Below are 22,898 nucleotides of genomic sequence, written 5' to 3' on the forward strand. Positions count from 1 at the left end.
TTTCCTGTTGGAAGGAAGAGTTCTTCCTGTCGGAAGGAAAATTTTTTCCTGTTGGAAGGAAAATTTTTTCCTGTTGGAAGGAAAATTTTTTCCTGTCGGAAGGAAAAACTTTTTCTGAAGTTCGACCAAAAAGTTCTCAATTTTCGAAAATTTGAATGGTTTACGGACGGACAACTGGAAAAATTTTTCCTGTTGGAAGGAAAATTTTTTCCTGTCGGAAGGAAGAGTTCTTCCTGTCGGAAGGAAAATTTTTTCCTGTCGGAAGGAAGGACTCGGAATGCCAGAAGGATTTGACAAGACAATTTACCTTATAGAGCTACCTGAGCCATCTGAAGTCAAGCTTGAAAAATAAATGGTTCATTTACTCTGCTTGTTTGAAGTTGTCAAAATACTCTATTATTTTTTCTTTCAGTAGCGGCAAATCTTCTTTGAAGGTAAGTATTGTACAACCTTTAATATCATAGTGTGTTTGAGGTAACGTATCTTGAACTATTTGTTTCACATCTTCATTTGGGGTCATTGAAATCGGTAAGTTTTCGCGATAGAACCAATTTCTGTCAGATTTGTAAATCTTAGCAAGGTCGTAAAAGCTTTTGTTGTTTCTTCTGACTAAATGCAACATAACCATATCTCTGTCTTCTTCATTTTCCATCTCTTCAGTATAAATCATATACTTATAGTTCTTTTCCTTTCCTTTTGGTACCGAACGTGGTATTCTTTTCTGAAGGCTTTTGTCTTTTGCTTCAAGCTTGTTTTCCATCTCTTCACGTTCTTGTCTATGAATTTCGTCAAGAAGTCTGTAAATATACCAAGCATAACGAGGCGAAGCCCACGTTGCAACAGCATTTACAAGAAGTCTATGTACATAATATCCTCTCAAACCGTTTGGCAATTTTTCACGATTTTCATAGAGTTTTGGCGACTGGGGTTTTTTACTTACTCGCTGTTCTTCACGATTTTCATGAGTTTTTGCGACTACGAGAAAATCCGTAGTCGAATTTTCAGCTTCATTTAATAGTTCAATAGTGCTTTGGTTCCTAAACCAGTCTTGTGGTTTCTTGGTATCTGGAGCAAAACATGCTGTCAAAATACTTTGCACTTGGTACATATCGTCTTTGACCGAACGAATGAGACGTAACTGTTTGTTATACTGAACCCACTCGTATTCTTCATTTATGGCTTCATGAACGATAGCAGTTGTTGTGTTCTCTGTTGTTGACATTTCTGTCTTTACATACAAAATAAAAAAAAATATTTTATAAAAAATTAGCGTTATTTTCTGACTTTCACAAAAGACCAAAAATAAACGCTTTACATGTATTTTTCAGCAACTTCGTCAAATAATTTTATAGCCTTACCTATCTCATCTACTTCAAACGTTTCTTTACCTTTCGTGGGAGCACCATACATTTTCTCAAACTTTTCAAGTAGTTCTGTTTCAGCAGCTCTCATATCGTTAACAAACACAACCTTGACTCTATTGACTATACTGTCATATCTTTGAGTTATATTATATGTTCTTCCTATCTTATATCTCTTTGTATTGAAGTCCTTCGGTTTCTGAACGATGTAAAGTAAGCCTTCACTGCAACGTTCCGTATCGAATGAACCATATGTTATGAAGTTATATCCAACAACTGGGTCTAACCATAACAAAACTATTGGTATAAGACTTTTGTCTATAAGATATGCTGTAGTTCCATAGAATCTTACCGATATCATAAGCTCAGGATTTCTTGTCAAAATTTTCTGAGTAGAAGCAATTCCAACCCAGTCCTTCGGTCTCTTTCCAAATGGAGATAAAATGTCTGACAAAGAATATTTCTTGTATTTCTTTGAGTATCTTACGTTTAAATCACATATTCTAACCATTTTGGTGTCATTGTCTATCTTTCTAACTGTTTCAAACTCAACCTTTAACATTTTCTGTTCTTACATACAAGATAAAAAATATTTTATAAAAAAAACTAACTTTATTTTTTCTATCTTGTATAAAAGATATGATTTCAGGGATTTTTTTGACGAAGTGTCAAAGTTCTCTTCGTAAAAAAATAACAGTTATATAATGAAATTTGGTCATTTTTTCACGATTTTCGTACGGAATCTCGTTCCTCGGTTTTCCTCGGGTCGCAAACATATGAGGAAATTCATGAAATTTGGTCATTTTTTTACGATTTCAGGGATTTTTTTGACGAAGTGTCAAAGTTCTCTTCGTAAAAAAATAACAGTTATATAATGAAATTTGGTCATTTTTTTACGATTTCAGGGATTTTTTTGACGAAGTGTCAAAGTTCTCTTCGTAAAAAAATAACAGTTATATAATGAAATTTGGTCATTTTTTACGATTTCAGGGATTTTTTTGACGAAGTGTCAAAGTTCTCTTCGTAAAAAAAATACAGTTATATAATGAAATTTGGTCATTTTTTTACGATTTCAGGGATTTTTTTGACGAAGTGTCAAAGTTCTCTTCGTAAAAAAATACAGTTATATAATGAAATTTGGTCATTTTTTCACGATTTCAGGGATTTTAGGCGACTGGGTTTTTTTTACTACTCGCAATTTTTCACGATTTTCGTACGGAATCTCTACCCTCGGTTTTCCTCGGGTAGCAAACATATGAGGAAATTCATGAAATTTGGTCATTTTTTTCAGCAAAAATATATTTTAGGGTAGAAGGTTAGATCTAACCTCTTTTCTAACCTCTTTTCTACCCCAGTTATTTTATAAGCGTTTCACATGGTAAACGTTATTTTTGGAATTTTGTGAAAACTCAACGGTTTGACACAAGCCCTAAAAATTATTTTACTCAGAATTTTGTGCTGAATTCAGCAAAAATATATTTTAGGGTAGAAGGTTAGATCTAACCTGTTTTCTAACCTCTTTTCTACCCCAGTTATTTTATAAGCGTTTTACATGGTAAACGTTATGAATTCGTGAGACTCTAAACAGTTTTGTAGCTTCTATTTCTTCGCTGAGGATATCGAATGTTTTAACTATGCCGAAAGTCTCTTTATATTTCTTCTTGACGTCAGATAGAAGGAAATCGTCAGCAGTTGGATAGTTTTTGTTTAGAAATGCTAACATGTCCATTTTGTTTTCTGCTTCTTTCTTTAAGTCAGCATAGTCGTTTCGCATACGTTCTATCTCTTTGACGGAGTAGTTATATTTCCTCATTGCTGCTTTACATTTAGAACATTGTGGGTTCATTTTAGCATTGTACATTGAAATTTGTCCTGCTAAAACAACTAAAGCGTCAATGGTTTTCTTTAACTCAAAAGCTGCTGGTCTTATTTGTTTGTTCCATATTTTACATCTTTTATCTTTATCTCTTATCTGCCATACACATTCAGCAACTAACGAAACAAAGTTGTCGTAGGTCTTAAATTCTTCAGATTTATATATGTCAGAGATGTTCTTATATACCATGTCGCAATCTTTGTCCATGACTTTGTGGTTGCAATGAAATCCAAGAAACTCATAGTTTACCTTTCGTATGAACTTCTTTATTTCTACTGAGTCAGTTGCTTTGACTTCAATTTCGTCGAATTCAGGAATAGTGAGCTTTTGTTGTTGGATTTCAGGCAATTTGGGTAAATGGTCAATAATGTCCTGCATGTCGTAAAGATACTGTTCATTTTGTTCATCTTTCGCACAACAGTCCAAAGTACTTGTTAAAAGTTCCTGCTTTATCTTCTGGATTTCTGTTTCAAAAGTATATGAAGAAGGAATGAAGCTTTTCATTTCTACTAACATAGATGTTGGATTCATGACTAACGAGTTTGGTGCTGTTGTTTGAATTGTTGTTGCTTCGACTGACATTTCTGTTCTTTTATACAAAATAAAAAAAAATAAAAAAATAAAACTAACTTTATTTTTTATTTCGGGAAAATTCATGAAAATTCAAGAGGGTAGAAATGAGGTTAGAAAACAGGTTAGATCTAACCTTCTACCCTAAATTATATTTTTGGGTCCTTTACACTCATTACGATGAAGAAGTCTTGACAAAACATTTACGAAGAAGTCTTGACAAAACATTTACGAAGAAGTCTTGACAAAACATTTACGAAGAAGTCTTGACAAAGCATGTACGTTCATGTTTGACAAAGCATATACGATGAAATCATGAAAATTCAAGAGGGTAGAAAACAGGTTAGAAAACAGGTTAGATCTAACCTTCTACCCTAAATTATATTTTTGGGTCCTTTACACTCATTACGAAGAAGTCTTGACAAAACATTTACGAAGAAGTCTTGACAAATTCAAGAGGGTAGAAATGAGGTTAGAAAACAGGTTAGATCTAACCTTCTACCCTAAATTATATTTTTGGGTCCTTTACACTCATTACGAAGAAGTCTTGACAAAACATTTACGAAGAAGTCTTGACAAATTCAAGAGGGTAGAAATGAGGTTAGAAAACAGGTTAGATCTAACCTTCTACCCTAAATTATATTTTTGGGTCCTTTACACTCATTACGATGAAGTCTTGACATTTTCCCGACTGTTGTCAAAATGTCATGTTGTCACCATTTTCAAAAAGATGTTAAATGACCGAGTGACCGAGTGACCCCTTCAGTAAACATCTCATTTTAACTCACTTTTTTTCTATCTTAAGGAAATTCATGAAAATTCAAGAGGGTGAAAAATTAGGTGAAAAAACAGGTGAGAAAAGAGGTGAGATCTCACCACTTCACCTAAATTATATTTTTGCCGAATTCAATAAAAATAAATGGTTCATTTACTCACAATATTTTTTTACAAAACGACCCCAAACTTTTAACTTCTTTTCTGCAGCTTCAAATGCTATCTTAGCGAGTTCATATTCTCTAAATTCTCTCTTTAAATCTTCTTGTTCCCATTGGTCTAGTTCGTATGGAGAATCTCTATAACCATAACATATCTCACGTTCATGTTCAAATTGTTTTTCGCACATTTTTCTAACTTCTTGTTCGAACAAAGGTTTAGCATTCTCTACTGTATCTTCAAGTTCTTCTTCATCTAATTTCTCATGAACTTTCTTGTCTATGGAGTCCATAATTTTTCCAACTGCTATGCAATATTTTGGAGAAGCCCACATTGCTATATAGTTTATAAGTCTTGGGTCTACATACGTTCCTCTAACCTGTTTGATTTCATCAGAAATTCCTGCATGAATTTTGTATAAAAACCAACCGCCGGAATTCCGGCGGTTGCTATATTCTTCACAAAATGCCTTATAATACTCTTCCCAGGACTTATTTTCCAACAACTTTCTAAAGTCTTTCCTAAACTGCTGACACATATTTGTTACATTTATATAACCATCCTTGTCTCTACGTAAGACTTCAATACCGTTGTAAGTGCCTTTTGTGAATGTTTCGCCATTAGATTTGTTCGTGAACGTTTTTGCTTCGACTGACATTACTGTTCTTACAATAAAAATAAAAAATATTTTTTTTAAAAAACTAACTTTATTTTTTCTATCTTAAGGAAATTCATGAAAATTCAACGGGTGAAAAAAGAGGTGAAAAAACAGGTGAAAAAACAGGTGAGATCTCACCACTTCACCTAAAATATATTTTTGGTTCATTTACACTCGTTACGATGAAGAAGTCTTGACATTTTCCCGACTGTTGTCAAAATGTCATGTTGTCTCATTTTTTCAGAGAAGTTAGTTTACCTGGTAGCACATGGTAACATGGTAGCACCTACAGTAAACATCTCATTTTAACTCACTTTTTTTCTATCTTAAGGAAATTCATGAAAATTCAACAGGTGAAAAAACAGGTGAGAAAACGGGTGAGATCTAACCATCTACCCTAAAATATATTTTTGCTGAAAAATGACCAAATTTCATGAGTTTTGGTTGAAAGAATACGGTGGAGCCAAAAGTGGCTCGACCTCAAAACAAGCATTTTGTGAAGAATATAGCAACCGGAAGAATTCTGGCGGTTGGTTTTTATACAAAATTCAACAGGTGAAAAATTAGGTGAGATCTAACATGCTAACATAAACTCACTTTTTCAGCACTTTTCCGTAGTTATATATGAAAGACAATTCGAGATAAAAGTCATAGTACAATGGAATAATATGCTGCACACCATTTGTTGTGAACCAAACTTGAAAGTCAGAGAAACTGTTACTAGGTGGTTCGTAGAATTTAGAAGCAAAGTCATAAAAGTCCTTACCAATACATAGAAAACTATTGTTGCTTGAACTGAAACTTGCATGACACATAACATTTTGAGGGTCGAACACATTTCTATAAACTGTCAAATCTGCTGGTGGAAGTATAAATTTAAATGGACCATCTGGTGGTAATGGTTCGTTCTGGTTTAGTAACCGAAGAAATTGTGCCCAAGAACGTTTGTCTACTCCCCAAAATAAAAACTCTGTATCTCTTGGAGGGTTAATTTCAATCTTTTGAAATGAAACGGTGGAGTTCATCTTGTCATATTCTAGTTTCAGATAGTATGTTCCATTTAGTAAAGAGTCGTATTTTTCTTGAAATTCCCAATAGTATTTGTTCATTTGAGTTTGAAAGTCATTTAGAGTTTTCTCAAGACTTTCGTCTGAACGAACTGTAAAGATTCTCATTTCATCAAATTTGTCTATTAGACCATCAGAACCTTTATACTGCCATGAAAATATACTGCGAACATAAATGCGTTAGTTCTATTTGAAAACAAAACTCTTCTAAATCCTATTGCCTTTGCATCTGAAGGACTTTGAAGCCAACGAATTGGATAGTCAAACCTGTATGCTCGGGATGAAATTTCTTCATCTGAAATAGTCCTACCAGCATTTGTATAGATATAGTCTAACGGTTTTGTATCTGCTACTTTTGTTCTTTGTTTTTCAACCTGAAGCATTTAATATATGTAAAAATATATTGTTTTAAAATGGTATGCCATTTCATATTTCTCATCTAACAAACATGTTGTCTGACTGCTTGAGGGTTAGGTTGGTACCATTCGAACTTGACACTTGCAATTCCTTCAATTGCATTCAAAATGTCTGAGTCGGAGTCAACCATTTGTTCTCTCTTTGTAGTCTTGAAAGCGTCAAGAAGTTGTGCGGCTGTTGTGACATTGCCATGTGCATAGTAAATGTGACCATCCAAATCTGTTATGGTCAATCTGAGATTGTGTCCTTTCTTATTTCCGTCTTGTATGGCAGCAAGTACTCCCATGAAGCCTTCTTTGTTCTTTCCTTCGTCAAAGTTTACTGTAAAGGTTCGACCAGATGTAATTTGACTTCTAACTTCACGGTACTTCTCATATGCATATCTTGTTCTTTCCATGGGAACATGTGCGTCTTCACCTTTTCCTTTTTTCCTTCTCAAAGGATGCAATTGTTCGTCATGTTTCCAGTAGAATCTGGCAAAGCCGTCGTGTCCTTCAACTTGAGGTTCACTAACATCGAAAGGCATGTCCATAAGACGTTCTTCTTCTAACCTCTCTAGTCTGTTTGGATAATTGGCACGTGCTGTTTCCAAATCCATTTCGTAGCGAAGACCAGACAATTTGTCATAGACTTTTATGGGTCTTCCCTTCCTATATTTAAAATTCTTCGAAACTCTCCAACCATATCTTTGCAACTCTGCTTTTATTCTAGCAGATTTTCTATCCATTCTATATGGGGGCATTTTTATAAAAATAAAAAAATATTTTTTTTCTCTTTACTTTACATAACCGCCTGCTGCCATAAGTCTTTGACGCCAACCCATACCAGCTAATGAAGGTTGACTTGGTTTAGTTTGGAAACTAAACTTTGGTTTTGGTTTATCTTCAGTTTTTGGTTTCTCTTCTTCTATCGGTTTTTCGTCACTTTTCGGTTCCTTTGACTTTACTTCACTTGCAGGAACAGTTGTGTCGTCAACATCTTCATAAATATCATATGCCATTTGTTTTTGTTTTCCTTTCAACTTTTTGTGTTTGTTGTAAAGTTTAGAATATTTCGACTCTAAGTCAATGAGATGTTCTATAATGAACTGTTGGTCAGTGAAGTAAACTTTTCCATCTGTTGTCTCGAAAGCTCCTTCAGACTTCAATATTTTATTTGTGAGAGTCTTTTCTTTTTTGAGATACTAGCCGTTCCATTTTTATGAAAAGTGACTTTGTAGTAGTTAGGGTTTGTATTTCCAGACCTGGCACTTTCTATTATTGAATTTTTCTCTTCATCTGTAAGTTCTTTGACAGGTTTTGACAATGGTTCTGAACTTTTTGTTTGTGGTGTCAAATCTACCGTTTCAACTTCTTCGGTCATTTCATCTCAGTAAAAAATTTTAGTTTGGTTTGTTTTCAACTGGTTGTTGAGGTTTTTTAAGTCGGTCTAAAACTTCCTGAGGTATAGGAAGAACTTGACAAACACGTTGTGTAACTGCTGGAAGCCGACAAATCCATCTTGAACCCATTTGTCTCAATGCTGTATTGTTCATTTCATCTCAGTAAAAAACTTTACATTCCCCACGTTTGAGGCGGTTGAGGTTGGTTATTGTTTACCCACTGTTGTGCATGGTTATATCCTCTGTTAAAGAATCTTTCACCTTGGTCCATATAGTGTCCTGCTTGGTTATAGTAGTCATTTGCTTTGTTATAATAGTTTCCTGCTTGTCTTCCTACATTGTCCATCCATCCTTGAACTTTTCCTCTTGTTTCAGGATTTGGAATAAGATTTGTTGCATCTCGTGCTACATCCCAACCTTTCTGTACAGTTTGTATAATAGGTTGTGCTTTCTCTTTAAGTATACCTAATGTACTCAAAATCTTCCTTCCAACTCCAAATACACCTCTGGCTATTGTTCCCACTGCGGGTAAAAATCTGGATGCAACTCCTGCTAACGCGCCAAATAAACCCATTTCTTATAGGATAAAAATGACGAATCCAAACAAGGACCCCTATGTTTCTAAAGCGACAAAGAAAGCACTCATGATAAAAATCTTTAGTTCAACACCAAATGCTTGGTTTATGGATATCTTGGAAAACATTCCGAGGTATAGAGAAGATGGACCACCATACTGGCTAATATTTGTCGGTCAAAACACAAGATACTGTGAAGCCATACCATTATGGTCCAAAAATATTTTAGATGTGAAAACTGCTTTGACAATATTCGTTGACAAATACCATCCAACAAAACTAACATCTGACTGTGAAAGTTCTTTCAAATCAGACGATATTAAAAACTATCTGCGTTCAAAAAATGTAAACCAATATTTCATTGTCGACCAAAACCATTCTGCTCTTGGTGTCATTGACGGTTGTATAAAAATGTTAAGAGACTTAAACCAACCACAAGGTGGTGAAGCAAATGAAATGTCATATGACGACAAATATAGACACTTCTCCATGGCAAAGATGAGACAAGTTTTAAATATTTACAATAACCGTAAACAAAAAGGTTTGGGAAACCACTCCCCCGAAGAAATGAAAAACAACCCTGACTTAGAGAAAGACTATATATTTAATAATTTAGTCAAAAGAGACAAACAAGAAAGAATGCCGGGCTTCAACTTCAGAAAGGTGACAAAGTAAAAATAGAAATACCTAAACGCGACCCATATGAAAATACTATTGACTATGACAACAATGGGAACCCGACAGGTACTCACATTCGTGTTCGTAAAAATAGAAGAAAGTATACAAGAGAATATTATGAAGTTTTAGGCAAACATGGCAAAATGTACACACTGCAAGCAGAAGATAAAACTACTATTGTCAGACCTCGTTTCAAACTTGTCAAAGTTCAAGGTGGTATACTTTCAAAGACAGTTCCTAACAAATATAAGACAACTCCTGATGAATATGCTAAAGAAGTTGAAAATGACGACTAAGCAATTCTATACCATGCGTAAACTGTCATGTAAGGTGGCATGTATTCTTTACTTTGTCCCGTTGTTTGTGTATATCCTGAAACGAAATGTGTATGGTTTCCTTCTCCCTGAGTGTCACTCCAGTAACAATTTATAGCAAACTTAACGTCGTCTTTAACATCATATCCTTTACCTTTTGTCATTCCTGACCAATCCCAATATCTATGCTTATGCCAACCTGCTTGAGATGTACTTAAATCTATGTAGTGACTGTGTGCAGGTAAATTTTCACCTGAAATCGTTTTACTTCCACCTGTTTCCTTTGAAGAGTTTGCACAATACAAAAAACCTGTCGATATTTGTTCCCATGCACCAACACCAAACATTACTTGAGGACCTCTTGCATCCATAGATGTATAAATAGAACCTACTGGGTTCATTAAATCAAACATATGAGACATTACAGGATTGTCTCTTTTGAACTTAAAATATAGTGCAACTATTTCAGGTTTCTTCTGGTTTGTGTCAGAATATTTTTTATAATATAATCTTATGTTTTCAGGGTAGGTAAAGTCTTGACTATAATATTTATTTCTGTCATCTGTATAATAGTATACTATTCTCGTTTTTTCTATTGCATTATATCTTTTATATCTATAATAATCTAAATATAATGTTAGCTTTTGTTCATCTACATGTGGTGTTCTGACGTCATCTCCATAGTCATAATAATATGGTGCTGGAGCTGGGTCAGGCAATGTCATATCTGCCATTTCATAAACTCTTAAATATTTCTTTTGTTCGTCTCCATATAAGTTTAAGTAGCAGTTGTTGTCTAATGGAACTTTAACTTGTGTACCATCGTTCTTTTTATAGCTTACATACATTTCATTGTTATTTTTCGGAATGAGTTTATACCGTGTACCATTTTCTAAGGACTGTACCAACTGCCATCTAAAATATTTGTTTTCTTCATTGACAGAAAAGTCACCAACAATAGTTTCAATATTTTTTGTTCCTAGCAAACTTTGGTATATTTCATTGACATATGTTTTATCTGCTTTATTTTCAAGGCTAACGTTTAAGTCTGTTATTTCAGAAGATGTATGTGTATGTCCAACGGCACTTTTCCTGTTTAAGGTTTCTTGTAAGTTTGTAATATTTGCAATGGTATGTGTATGTCCAACGTCACTTTTCCTGTTTAAGGTTTCTTGTAAGTTTGTAATATTTGCAATGGTATGTGTATGTCCAACGTCACTTTTCCTGTTTAAGGTTTCTTGTAAGTTTGTAATATTTGCAATGGTATGTGTATGTCCAACGTCACTTTTCCTGTTTAAGGTTTCTTGTAAGTTTGTAATATCAGATATAGAATGTGTATGAGTCTTTTTAGAATATTCGTTTTCAGCTCTTGTCACTTCACTTGACATTTTATTGTCAACATATGTTTTGTCTGCTAGTTCAGGATGAGTATGTTCTTTTGTTGCATAAGCTTTGTTAGCTCTTTCTTCTTCTTTTGCTATTGCATCGTCTACATATTCTTTGTCAGCTTTGTTGCCAACATCTGCTTTCAAAAGAAGTTCATTTATAGGTTTCTCGTTTAAAGTTCCTTTTGTTGGATTTATACAGACAGTATGGTTCTTATTGTCTTGAAATAGAAACTCATCTGTCATTGGGTGTAATGTCAGTTTTAAGTTTCCTTCTTTCAATGACTCAGATATCTTAGAATAGTTTGAAAAGTTTGTTGTGTTCTTATTTAGAGCTTGTATAATGAGTTGTCGGTTGTGTTGTATTTCTCTCATAGACGCTGTTTCATTTGACATTTTTATTCTAGATAAAATATGCTTTCAATAAGAAAAAGAAAATTCAAGAGTTGCTACAACTAAACCATTAGATGAACTTTTTACGAATGTCGGTCAAAAGTTTGAGACAGAGACCGTAAAGCATGAAGGCTATCGTTTTGACTACCCGTTAAGATGGCTAAGAGACCCATCCGTCACAAAAGCTATTGGCTTTCGTAGAATGAAGTTCATTTCAGAAGCCATACATGGTTTCCCATTTACAGTCGGTTTTGAAGTTCGATACTATAACAAAGAAAAACGTATGTATGAGAAATTTGAACAGGGAAAACTTTTACAAGTGAATTTGCTAAACTTAGAAACAACTCTTCAAGCTTTTCAAGAAAAAATAAACGATATCTATATCGAATATGCAAACCAGTTATAACATTGACGAGGGAGAGTACCATCTCGATATTATTTATGACAGGAAAAAATGCAACTGTTAAAATCAATAGAATAGAAGACCTTGGAGAAAACGTTTATATTTCTACAAAATATAACAACTTGGCATGGTATAGATTTCTGAGGATGTTAAATAAAGAGGCTGAAAAAACAGCCCGTGAAAAAAACAGGTAGGATCTCACCACTTCACCTAAAATATATTTTTGGTTTCATTTACACTTCGTTAGATGAAGAAGTCTTGACATTTTCCCGACTGTTGTCAAAATGGTCATGTCGTGTTGTCATTTTTTCAGAGAAGTTAGTTTACCTGGTAGCACTGGTAACATGGGTAGACCACCCTACAGTAACATTCTCATTTTAACTCAATTTTTTTCTATCTTAAGGAAATTCATGAAAATTCACAGCGTGATAAAAACAGGTATAGAAAACGAGGTTAGATCTAACTTCTACCCTTAAACATATATTTTTGCTGAAAAATGACCAAATTTCATGAGTTTTGGTTTTGAAGAATACGGTGGAGCCAAAAGTGGCTCGACCTCAAAACAAGCATTTTGTTGAAGAATATAGCACCGGAAGAATTCTGGCCGGTGGTTTTATTACAAAATTCAACATGGTGAAAAATTAAGCGTGAGCATCTAACATTGCTAACATAACTCACTTTTTCAGCACTTTTCCGTAGTTATATATGAAAGAACAATTCGAGATAAAAGTCCATATGCTACAGATGGTAATAGATATGCTGCACACCATTTTAGATTGTGATAACCAAACTTGAAAGTCCAGAGAAACTGTTTAACTAGGTGGTTCGTAGAATTTAGAAGCAAAGTCTATAAAGGTCCTATACCAAATACATAGAAAACTAATTGGATGTTGCCTTGAACTGAAACTTGCCAATGACACTATATACATTTTGAGCCGGTTCGAACACATTTCTATAAAACTGTCAAATCTGCTGGTGGAAGTATAAATTTAAATGGACCATCTTAGTTGGTAATGCGTTCGTTCTGGTTTAGTAACCGAAGCGAAATTGTGCCAAGAACGTTTGTCTACTCCCCAAAATAAAAACTCTGTTTATCTCTTGCGAGGCCTGTTTAATTCAATCTTTTTGAAATGATAACGGATGGCGTTCATCTTGTCATATTTCTAGTTTCAGATAGTATGTTCCATTCTAGTTAAAGAGTCGTATTTTTCTTGAAATTCCAATAGTATTTGTTCATTTTGAGCTTTGAAAGGTCATTTTGAGCTTTTCTCAAGACTTTTCGTCTGAACGAACTGTTAAAGATTTCTATTTCATCAAATTTGTCTATTAGACCATCAGAACTTTTATACTGCCATGAAAATATACTGCGAAACATAAATGCCGTTAGTTCTATTTGAAAAACAAAACTCTTTCTAAATCCTATGCCTTTGCATCATGATAGGACTTTTAAGCCAACGAATTGGATAGTCAAACCTGTATGCTCGGGTATGAAATTTCTTCATCTGGAAATAGTTCCTACCAGCATTTGTATAGATATAGTTCTAACTGGTTTTTGTATCTTGCTACTTTTGTTCTTTGTTTTTCAACCTGAAGCATTTTAATATATGTTAAAAATATATTGTTAAATATGGTATGCCATTTCATATTTCTCATCTAACAAACATGTTGTCTGACTGCCTGGAGGGTTAGGTTGGCTACCATTTCGAACTTGACACTTGCAATTCTTCAATTGCATTTTCAAAATGTCTGAGTTCGGCAGTCAACCATTTGGTTCTCTCTTTGTTAGTCTTTGAAAGCGTCAAGCTAAGTTGTGCGGCTGCTTGCTGACTTGCCATGTGCATAAGTAAATGTGACCATCAAAATCTGTTTATGGTCCAATCTGAGATTTGTGTAGTCCTTTCTTATTTCCGTCTTGTATGCAGCAAGTACTCCATGAAGCCTTCTTTGTTCTTTACCTTCGTCAAAAGCTTTAACTGTAAAGGTTCGACCAGATGTAATTTGCACTTCTAACTTCACGAGTATACCTTCTTCATATTGCATAATCTTAGTTCTTTCCATGGGAACATTGCGTCTTCACATTTTCCTTTTTTTCCTTCTTCAAGGATGCAATTGTTCGTCATGTTCCAGTAGGAATCTGGCCCAAAGCCGTCGTTGTCCTTCAACTTGAGGTTCACTAACATCGAAAGGCATGTCCATAAGACGTTTCTTCTTCTAACCTCTTCTAGTCTGTTTGGAATAATTGGCACGTGCTGTTTCAAATCCATTCGTAGCGAAGACAGACAATTTTGTCATAGACTTTTATGGTTCTTCCCTTCCTATATTTTTAAAATTCTTCGAAACTCTCAACCATTATCTTTTGCCAACTCTGCTTTTTATTCTAGCAGATTTTCTATCCATTCTATTATGGGGGCATTTTTTATAAAAATTAAAAAAATATTTTTTCTTTACTTTACATAACCCCGCTGCCAAAGATCTTTGACGCCAACCATACCAGCTAATGAAGGTTGACTTGGTTAGTTTGGAAACTAAAACTTTGGTTTTGGTTTTCTTCAGTTTTGGTTTCTCTTTTCTATGGTTTTTCGTCACTTTTCCGGTTCTTGACTTAATCACTTGCAGAAGTTGTGTCGTCAAACATCTTCATAAATATCATATGTCCATTTGTTTTTGTTTTCCTTTCAACTTTTTTGTTTGTTGTAAAGTTTAGAATATTTTGACTCTAAGTCAATGAGATGTTCTATAATGAACTGTTGGTCAGTGAAGATAAACCTTTTCCATCTGTTGTCTCAAACTCCTTCAGACTTCAATATTTTTATTTGTGAGAGTCTTTTCTTTTTTTGAGATACTAGCCCCTTCCATTTTTATGAAAAAGTGACTTTTTGTTAGTTGGTCTGAGGGTTTGATTTCCAGACCTGGCACTTTCTATTATTGAATTTTTCTCTTCATCTGTAAGTTCTTTGACAGGTTTTGACAATGGTTCTGAACTTGTCTGTTGTGGTTCAAATCTACCGTTTCAACTTCTTTCGGTCATTTCAAGTCAGTTAAAAAATTTTTAGTTTGGTTTGTTTTCAACTGGTTTGTTATGGTTTTTATAGTCGGTCTAAAACTTCCTGAGGTATAGGAGAAACTTGACAAACACTGTTGTGTAACTGCTGGAAGCCGACAATATCCATCTTTGACCCATTTGTCTCAATGCCTGTATTGTTCAATTTCATCTCAGTAAAAAATTTACATTCCCCAGTTTGAGGCGGTTGAGGTTGGTTATTGTTTACCCATGTTGTGCATGGTTATATCCTCTTTAAGAATCTTTCACCTTGGTCCATATAGTGTCCTGCTTGTTATAGTAGTCATTTGCTTTGTTATAATAGTTTCCTGCTTTTCTTCCTACATTGTCCATCCATCCTTGAACTTTTCCTCTGTTTCAGATTTGGAATAAGATTTGTTGCATCTCGTGCTACTCCCAAACTTTCTGTACAGTTTGTATAATAGGTTGTGCTTTCTCTTAAGTATACCTAATGTACTCAAAATCTTCCTTCCAATCCAAATCACCTCTGGCTATTGTTCCCACTGCGGGCTAAAAATCTGGATGCACTCTGCTAAGCGCCAAATAAACCCATTTCTTATAGGATAAAATGACGAATCCAAACAAGGACCTCTATGTTTCTAAAGGACAAAAAGAAAGCACTCATGATAAAATCTTTAGTTCAACACCAAATGCTTGTTTATGGATATCTTTGGAAAACTATTCCGAGGTATAGAGAAGATGGACCACCATACTGGCTAATATATTGTCGGTCAAACACAAGATACTGTGAAGCCATACCATTAGTCCAAAAATATTTTAGATGTGAAAAACTGCTTTGACAATATTCGCTTGACAAATACCATCCAACAAAACTACATCTGACTTGAAGTTCTTTCAAATCAGACGATATTAAAAAACTATCTTGCGTTCAAAAAAATGTAAACCAATATTTCATTGTCGACCAAAACCATTCTGCTCTTGGTGTCATTGACCGTTGTATAAAAATTTAAGCAGACTTAAACAACCACATAGGTGGTGAGGTAGCAATGAAATGTCATATGACACAAAATATAGACACTTCTCCATGGCAAAGATGAGACAAGTTTTAAATATTTTACAATAACCGTAAACAAAAAAGTTTTGGGAAACCACTCCCCGAAGAAATGAAAAAACAACCCTGACTTAGGAAAGACTATATAATTTAATAATTTAGTAAAAGAGAAAGACAAGAAAGAAATGACGGCTTCAAACTTAGAAAGGTGACAAAGTAAAAATAGAAATACCTACGCGCCCATATGAAAAATACTATTGACTATTGACAACAATGGCGAAACCCGACACGGTACCACATTCGTGATTCGCGTAAAAATAGAAGAAAGTATACAAGAGAATATTATGAAGTTTTAGGCAACATGGCAAAATGCTACACACTGCAAGCCAGAAGATATTGATTCCATCAGAATTTCCTGATGAACTTTGTATAAAAACAACCCGCTGTTTTTCCGGGGTTGGGTATATTCTTCACAAAATTGCCTATAAAATACTCTCTCCCAGGACTTATTTTCCAACAGCCTTCTAAAGTCTTTCCTAACTGCTGACTATTTTTGTTGGCATTTATATGAACCATCCTTGTCTACGTATGACTTTCAATACCGTTATATAAGTTCCTTTTTGTGAATGTTCGCATTAGATTTGTTCGTGAACGTTTTGTGCTTCGACTTGACATATCTGCCTTACATACAAAATAAAAATAATTTTAAAACTAACTTTATTTTTATTTCGGGAAAATTCATGAAAACTTCATGAAGGTTAGAAAACATGTTAGAAAACATGTTAGATCTAATTCTAACCTAAACATTATTTTTGGTTGTAGAATTTCATGATTTTCGAGAGTTTTAACCAGTTAGAAAACATGTTAGAAAAGAGGTAGATCTAACATTCTAACATAAATTATATTTTTTACGAATTAGCAACAAAATGGAACGAGGTCAGGATGTATGTTGCTGATTCATTCATAACACCCTTTGTTAGCTCATTAAAATGTTCTGTTTTGAGGTCGAGCCACTTTGGCTCCACCGTATTTTCTTCAACCAAAACTAAGAATTTCCCGCATGTGAATTTTGTATAAACTAACTTTATTTTTCTATCCTAAGGAAATTCATGACAAATCATGAGGTTAGAAATGAGGTCTAGAAAACAGGGTGTTAGATCGTAAACAGTCTACCCTAAACATATTTTTCTGAATTAGCGAACAACTTTTCTCTCAATTGGACTTGTGGCCATATACTATTGCGTAAGCGGTTCAGAACCTTCTTCGATTTGTATTTGGATATTGGTAGTAATTTGGATTGAGATTGGATTATGGAACTGAGGTTGCTGAGGAGATGTTGTGTTCTTCTGGATTGAGATTGGACTCGTTGGTGGACGTGGGACCATTCGTTTGTGGCTTAACCGTCGGACCACAAACGATAAAAATCTCTGCTACTAGCAGTACTGCTACTGACAGTAGCAGTACTTTTTTGACCAGTAGCAGTACTTTATGTCGAAACCCTCTCAAATTTTTCCTTGTTACTGCAAGTAGCAGTACTTTTACTGCTCGTAGCAGTACTTTTACTGACAGTAGCAGTATTTTGACGACAGTAGCAGACTGCTAGGAGCAGAGATTTTATCGTCCAACCTTACAAATTAAACTTATATCGTTCTATTTTCTTCACTAGGGCTAACACCAAAGTACCTATGTACATGAAATTCACTGCTAAAAGTGAAAACCTGCGCGAATCGGGATTTTGAAACCCGAGGTCTCGACGCTGTAACGAGGTTAGCCCATTACCACTGAGCTATGAGCCGCTTGCATATTTTAAGTAAAATATAGTATATTGTCATACAGTGAAGGATGACCAAACTTAAAAAAAATAAAGTTAGTTTATTTTTTTCTATCTAAGGAAATTCAGACAAATTCAACGGCGATGAACTTTGATAAAGCAACCCGCTGTTTTCCGCGGGTGGTTATTCTCACAAAATGCTTGTTTGAGGTCGCAGGCCACTTTTGGCTCCACCTCTTTTCAACCAAAAACTCATTTTTGTCGATTCAGCACAAAATTCATGAAAATTCAACGGGTTAGAAAACAGCGCTTAGGAAAACAGGTTAGAAACAGGTTAGATCACCTCTACCCTAAAATATATTTTCAATACTTTTTCAGCACTTTCCGTAGTTATATATGAAAGACAATTCGAGATAAAAGTCATTAGTACAACTGGTATAATATGCTGCACACCATTTGTTGTGAACCAACTTGAAAGTCAGGAGAAAACTGTTACTAGGTAGGTTCGTTAGAAATTTAGAAGCAAGTCATAAAGGTCCTTACCAATACATAGGAAAACTATTTTGCTTGAAACTGAAACTTGCATGAATATAAACATTTTGAGGGTCAAACCTGTATGCTCGGATGAAATTTCTTCATCTGATATAGTCCCTACCGTATTTGAAAGGATATAAGTCTAACGGTTTTGTATCTGCTATGTTGTTCTTTGGTTTTTCAACCTGAAGCTTTGAATAATGTAAAATATACTGTTTTAAAAACTTTAAAATGGTATGCCATATAGCTTCTTGAATTGTTAAGATATAGTTCTAACGTTATTTTCCTCTGTATCCTAGCGTCATAAGCACAGCCTTCCTTTGTTAGTAAAACATACTTGTATTTCTTTAGTTTACGCCGTATAAAAGTAGAAAGAGTCTTGTTCTTCGCGTATAGTAGTAAAACTCAAAACGTATCTTTACCATAGTCTGTTAATTTCAATTGCGTTATCCTTCTAGTTCGTCGACAAATTCGAACAATATCTCGAAAATTGCTTTTTGTTCTTATTGTTTTCAGAACAAGTGACCCATTTCGTAATTTTCAAGTCTATTGGTTTTTTATATTGTTTATATGGTTACAAAAGGTAGATTGTTAGGTTCGGTAAAATGAGTTGCAATGACAACATGTTTAAGATAGTGTTTCCCACCAATCCTCATTTCCTGCATATCCGATATTTTGCTCCATTCGTTAAAAACTCTTTTTGTCTTTTTGTTTCTGACTTCAAATGACTCAGCAACAGTGGAAAGAAATTTTCTATTTCCATCTAACAAAACAAGTTTCCCAACGGTCTGCTCCAACAAACTCAGCGTACATTTCAAATAAAATAAAAAAAATTTTTTTTAAAAATATATTGTTTTAAATGTATGCCATTTCATTATTCATCTAAAAACAAGTTTCCCAACGGTCGTCTCCAAACAAAACACAGCTACATTTCAATAAAAATTAAAAAAAATTTTTTTCTCTTTACTTTACGTAACCACCGCTGCCAAAATCTTTGACGCCAAACCATACAGCTAATGAAGGTTGACTTGTGTTAGTTTGGAACTAAACTTTGGTTTTGGTTTTTCTTCAGTTTTTTGGCTTCTCCTTCTTCTATTGGTTTTTCGTCCACTTTTGCGGTTCCATCTGACTTTAACTCACTTGCAGTATGGTTGTGTCGTTCAAACATCTTCATAATATTCATATGCCATTTGATTTTTGTTTTCCTTTCAACCTTTTTGTTTGTTGTAAAGTTTTAGAATATTTTGACTCGTAAGTCAATGAGATGTTCTATAATGGAACTGTGGTCAGTTGAAGTAAACTTTCCATCTGTTGTCTCATAAAGCTCCTTCAGACTTCAATATTTTTATTTGTGAGAGATCTGTTTCTTTTTTTGAGATACTACGCCCCAGTTCCATTTCTATGAAAAGTGACTTTGACATATCGGTTGTTAGGGTTTTCATTCCAGACCCTAGGCCTTCTATTATTGAATTTTTCTCTTCATCTGTAAGTTCTTTGAAGGCTTTTACAATTGGTTTCTGAACTTTGCTTGTTGTAGCGTTGTCAAAATCTACCGTATTCAAACTTCTTTCGGTCAATTTTCAATGTCCAGTTAAAAAATTTTTAGTTGGTTTGTTTTCATGGTTGTTATGGTTTTTATAAGTCGGTCTAAAACTTCCCTGAGGTATAGGAGAACTTGACAAACACGTGGGTGTGTAACTGCTGGAAGACCGACAATATCCATCTTTAAGCCCATTTGTTCCAATGCTGTATTGTTCAATTTCATCTCAGTAAAAAACTTTACATTCCCCAAGTTTGAGGCGGTTGAGCGTTGGTTATTGTTTACCCACTTGTTGTCGCATGTTATATCCTCTTTAAGAATCTTTCACCTTGGTTCCATATAGTGTCCTGCTTGCTTATAGTAGTCATTTGCTTTATTTATAATAGTTTCCGCTTTTCTTCCTACATTGTCCATCCATCCTTGAACTTTTACCTCTGTTTCAGATTGGAATAAGTATTTGCTGCATCTCGTGCTACCTCCCAACTTTCTGTACAGTTGTATAATAGGTTGTGCTTTCTCTTTAAGCTTACCTAATGCTAACTCAAATCTTCTTCGCAATCCAAATCACCTCTGGCTATTGTTCCACTGCGGGCTAAAAAATCTGGATGCACTCCTGCTAACTGCGCCAAATAAACCCCATTTCTTATAGGAGTAAAATGCGAATCCAAACAAGGACCCCTAGTTTCTAAGGCAAAACAAGAAAAGCACTCATTGATAAAACCAATTCTTAGTTCAACACCAAATGCTTGGTTTATGGATATCTTTGGAAAACATTCCGAGGTATAGAGAAGTGGACCACCATACTCGGCTAATATTGTCGGTCAAACACAAGATACGTGTGAAGCACCATTACCATTATAGTCCAAAAATATTTTTAGATCGTGATAAACTGCTTTGACAATATTCGCTTGACAAATACCATCCAAAAAACTAACATCTGACTTGAAGTTCTTTCAAATCAGACGATATTAAAAAACTATCTTGCGTTCAAAAATGTAAACCCAATATATTTCATTTGTCGACCAAAACCCATTCTGCTCTTGTATCACTTGACGAGTTGTATAAAAATGCTTAAGAGACTTAAACCAACCCCAAAGGTGGTGAGGTAGATGAAAATGTCATATGACACAAATATAGACACTTCTCCATGGCAAAGATGAGACAAGTTTTAAATATTTACAATCGCCGTAAAAAAAAGGTTTGGGAAACCACTCCCCTGAAGAAATGAAAAAACAACCCTGACTTAGAGAAAGACTATATATTTAATAGTTTAGTTAAGAGGATAACAAGAAAGAATGCCAGGCTTCAAACATTAAGAAGGTGACAAAGTAAAAAATAGGAATTACCAAACGCGACCCATATGAAAAATACTATTGACTATGACAACAATGGGAACTCGACAGGTAACTCACATTCGTGTTCGTAAAAATAGAAGAAAGTATACAAGAGAATATTATGAAGTTTTAGGCAAACATGGCAAAAGTACAGACTGCAAGCAGAAGATATAAACTACTATTGTTCAGACCTGCGTTTCAAACTTGTCAAAGTTCAATGTGGTATACTTTCAAAAGACAGTTCCTAACAATATAAGACAACTCCTGACGAATTATGTAAGAAAGTTGAAAATGACGATAAGCAATTCTATACCATGCGTAAACTGTCATGTAAGTGGCATGTAGTCTTTACTTTGTCCCGTTGTTTTGCGTTATACCCTGAAACGCGATGTGTTATGGTATCCTCCTCCCTCAGTGTTATTCCAGTAACAATTTATAGCAAATTAACGTCCTCTTTAACATCATATCCTTTACCTTTTTCATTTCCTGACCAATCCCAAAATCTATGACTATGCCAACCTGCTTTAGATGTTACTTAAATCTATGTAGTGACTGTGTGCAGGTAATATTTTCACCTGAAATCGTTTACTTTCACCTGTTTCCTTTGAAGAGTTTGCACAATACAACAAACCTGTCGACTATTTGAGTCCAAGTTCCAAAACCCAGAACTGTTTCTGTCTGGGTAGAGTTCATTGACGTTATATAGAGCCTATTAGAATAATGTTTGAAGTATTTCTGTCTTTAATGTTTGAGCTCTGTTTTGTCAGCTTTTTTATCATATAAATCTTGAGCAGTGAATTTAACTTTGTTTTCACTCCATGATAGACATTCTAGCATTTAATGTTCTTTATCCGATGTTAAACCTTCTGGAAAGTTAGGAGGTTTAAAATATAATCCACCCCCACCAGGTTTTTCAATCGTTCCAAAATACTTTCTATCCAACAGTTGAGAGAAGTTATGTGTATGTCCAACGTCACTTTTACTGTTTAAGGTTTCTTGTAAGTTTGTAATATTTGCAATGGTATGTGTATGTCCAACGTCACTTTTCCTGTTTAAGGTTTCTGTAAGTTTGTAATATTTGCAATGGTATGTGTATGGGTTCTTGTCGGCTTTAAGGTCTAAACATCCTGAAACCCACCCTGTATTGGCTTTACCTTCTAAAATCTTCGATGTCCGTTCATGTACCATTCAACCCTTTTATAATTTCATTGTCTTTTTCATCCACATATTCCTTATCTGCCTTCTTCACTAACCCACTAGCCAGATATGCTAACTCATCGTCAACATACTCTTTGTCAGCTTTCTTTTCAACATCCTCTTTTGTTGCATATGTTGCATCTGCTCTGTCATGTTCTTCTTGAACTTTTTCAATGACATATTCTTTGTCAGCTTTGTTGTCAACATCTGCTTTCAAAAGAAGTTCATTTATAGGTTTCTCGTTTAAAGTTCCTTTTGTTGGATTTATACAGACAGTATTGTTCTTCTTGTCTTAAACAGAAACTCATCTGTCATTGGGTTTAATGTCAGTTTTAAGTTTCCTTCTTTCAAGACTCAGTATCTTAGAATAGTTTGAAAAGTTTGTTGTGTTCTTATTTAGAGCTTGTATAATGATTGTCGGTTGTGTTGTATTTCTCT

General features: G+C 34.5%; 7 protein-coding genes and 3 pseudogenes across 10 annotated transcripts, besides 1 other annotated feature; all 10 read right to left on the reverse strand.

The window, feature by feature from the left end:
- Positions 1–22,898: part of a mobile genetic element that runs on past both edges of the window.
- Positions 362–1,222, reverse strand: TVAGG3_0577990 (KilA, N-terminal/APSES-type HTH, DNA-binding family; the record flags this gene model as incomplete). Its single annotated transcript, XM_051239067.1, has 1 exon — positions 362–1,222. One exon carries the CDS (start codon positions 1,220–1,222, stop codon positions 362–364), a length of 861 nt encoding a protein of 286 aa, XP_051096891.1.
- TVAGG3_0578000 (organellar and viral DNA polymerase type B) lies at positions 1,312–1,923 on the reverse strand (the record flags this gene model as incomplete). Its single annotated transcript, XM_051239068.1, has 1 exon — positions 1,312–1,923. One exon carries the CDS (start codon positions 1,921–1,923, stop codon positions 1,312–1,314), a length of 612 nt encoding a protein of 203 aa, XP_051096892.1.
- On the reverse strand, positions 2,899–3,819 carry TVAGG3_0578010 (organellar and viral DNA polymerase type B; the record flags this gene model as incomplete). Its single annotated transcript, XM_051239069.1, has 1 exon — positions 2,899–3,819. The coding sequence occupies one exon, from the start codon at positions 3,817–3,819 to the stop codon at positions 2,899–2,901; it is 921 nt and encodes a 306-aa protein (XP_051096893.1).
- On the reverse strand, positions 4,736–5,032 carry TVAGG3_0578020 (uncharacterized protein; the record flags this gene model as incomplete). Its single annotated transcript, XM_051239070.1, has 1 exon — positions 4,736–5,032. One exon carries the CDS (start codon positions 5,030–5,032, stop codon positions 4,736–4,738), a length of 297 nt encoding a protein of 98 aa, XP_051096894.1.
- TVAGG3_0578030 lies at positions 5,992–6,848 on the reverse strand (annotated as a pseudogene). The gene has a single exon. A coding segment is annotated over exon 1 (857 nt).
- On the reverse strand, positions 6,905–7,609 carry TVAGG3_0578040 (uncharacterized protein; the record flags this gene model as incomplete). The annotated part of the gene is made up of 1 exon (XM_051239071.1): positions 6,905–7,609. The coding sequence occupies one exon, from the start codon at positions 7,607–7,609 to the stop codon at positions 6,905–6,907; it is 705 nt and encodes a 234-aa protein (XP_051096895.1).
- Positions 7,658–8,244, reverse strand: TVAGG3_0578050 (annotated as a pseudogene). Its single transcript has one exon. A coding segment is annotated over exon 1 (587 nt).
- TVAGG3_0578060 (uncharacterized protein) lies at positions 8,264–8,416 on the reverse strand (the record flags this gene model as incomplete). Its single annotated transcript, XM_051239072.1, has 1 exon — positions 8,264–8,416. The coding sequence occupies one exon, from the start codon at positions 8,414–8,416 to the stop codon at positions 8,264–8,266; it is 153 nt and encodes a 50-aa protein (XP_051096896.1).
- TVAGG3_0578070 (uncharacterized protein) lies at positions 8,436–8,837 on the reverse strand (the record flags this gene model as incomplete). Its single annotated transcript, XM_051239073.1, has 1 exon — positions 8,436–8,837. One exon carries the CDS (start codon positions 8,835–8,837, stop codon positions 8,436–8,438), a length of 402 nt encoding a protein of 133 aa, XP_051096897.1.
- On the reverse strand, positions 21,561–22,668 carry TVAGG3_0578080 (annotated as a pseudogene). Its single transcript has one exon. A coding segment is annotated over exon 1 (1,108 nt).

Source organism: Trichomonas vaginalis, chromosome II (genome assembly GCF_026262505.1).
Source record: "Trichomonas vaginalis G3 chromosome II, whole genome shotgun sequence".
Lineage (NCBI taxonomy): Eukaryota > Parabasalia > Trichomonadida > Trichomonadidae > Trichomonas > Trichomonas vaginalis.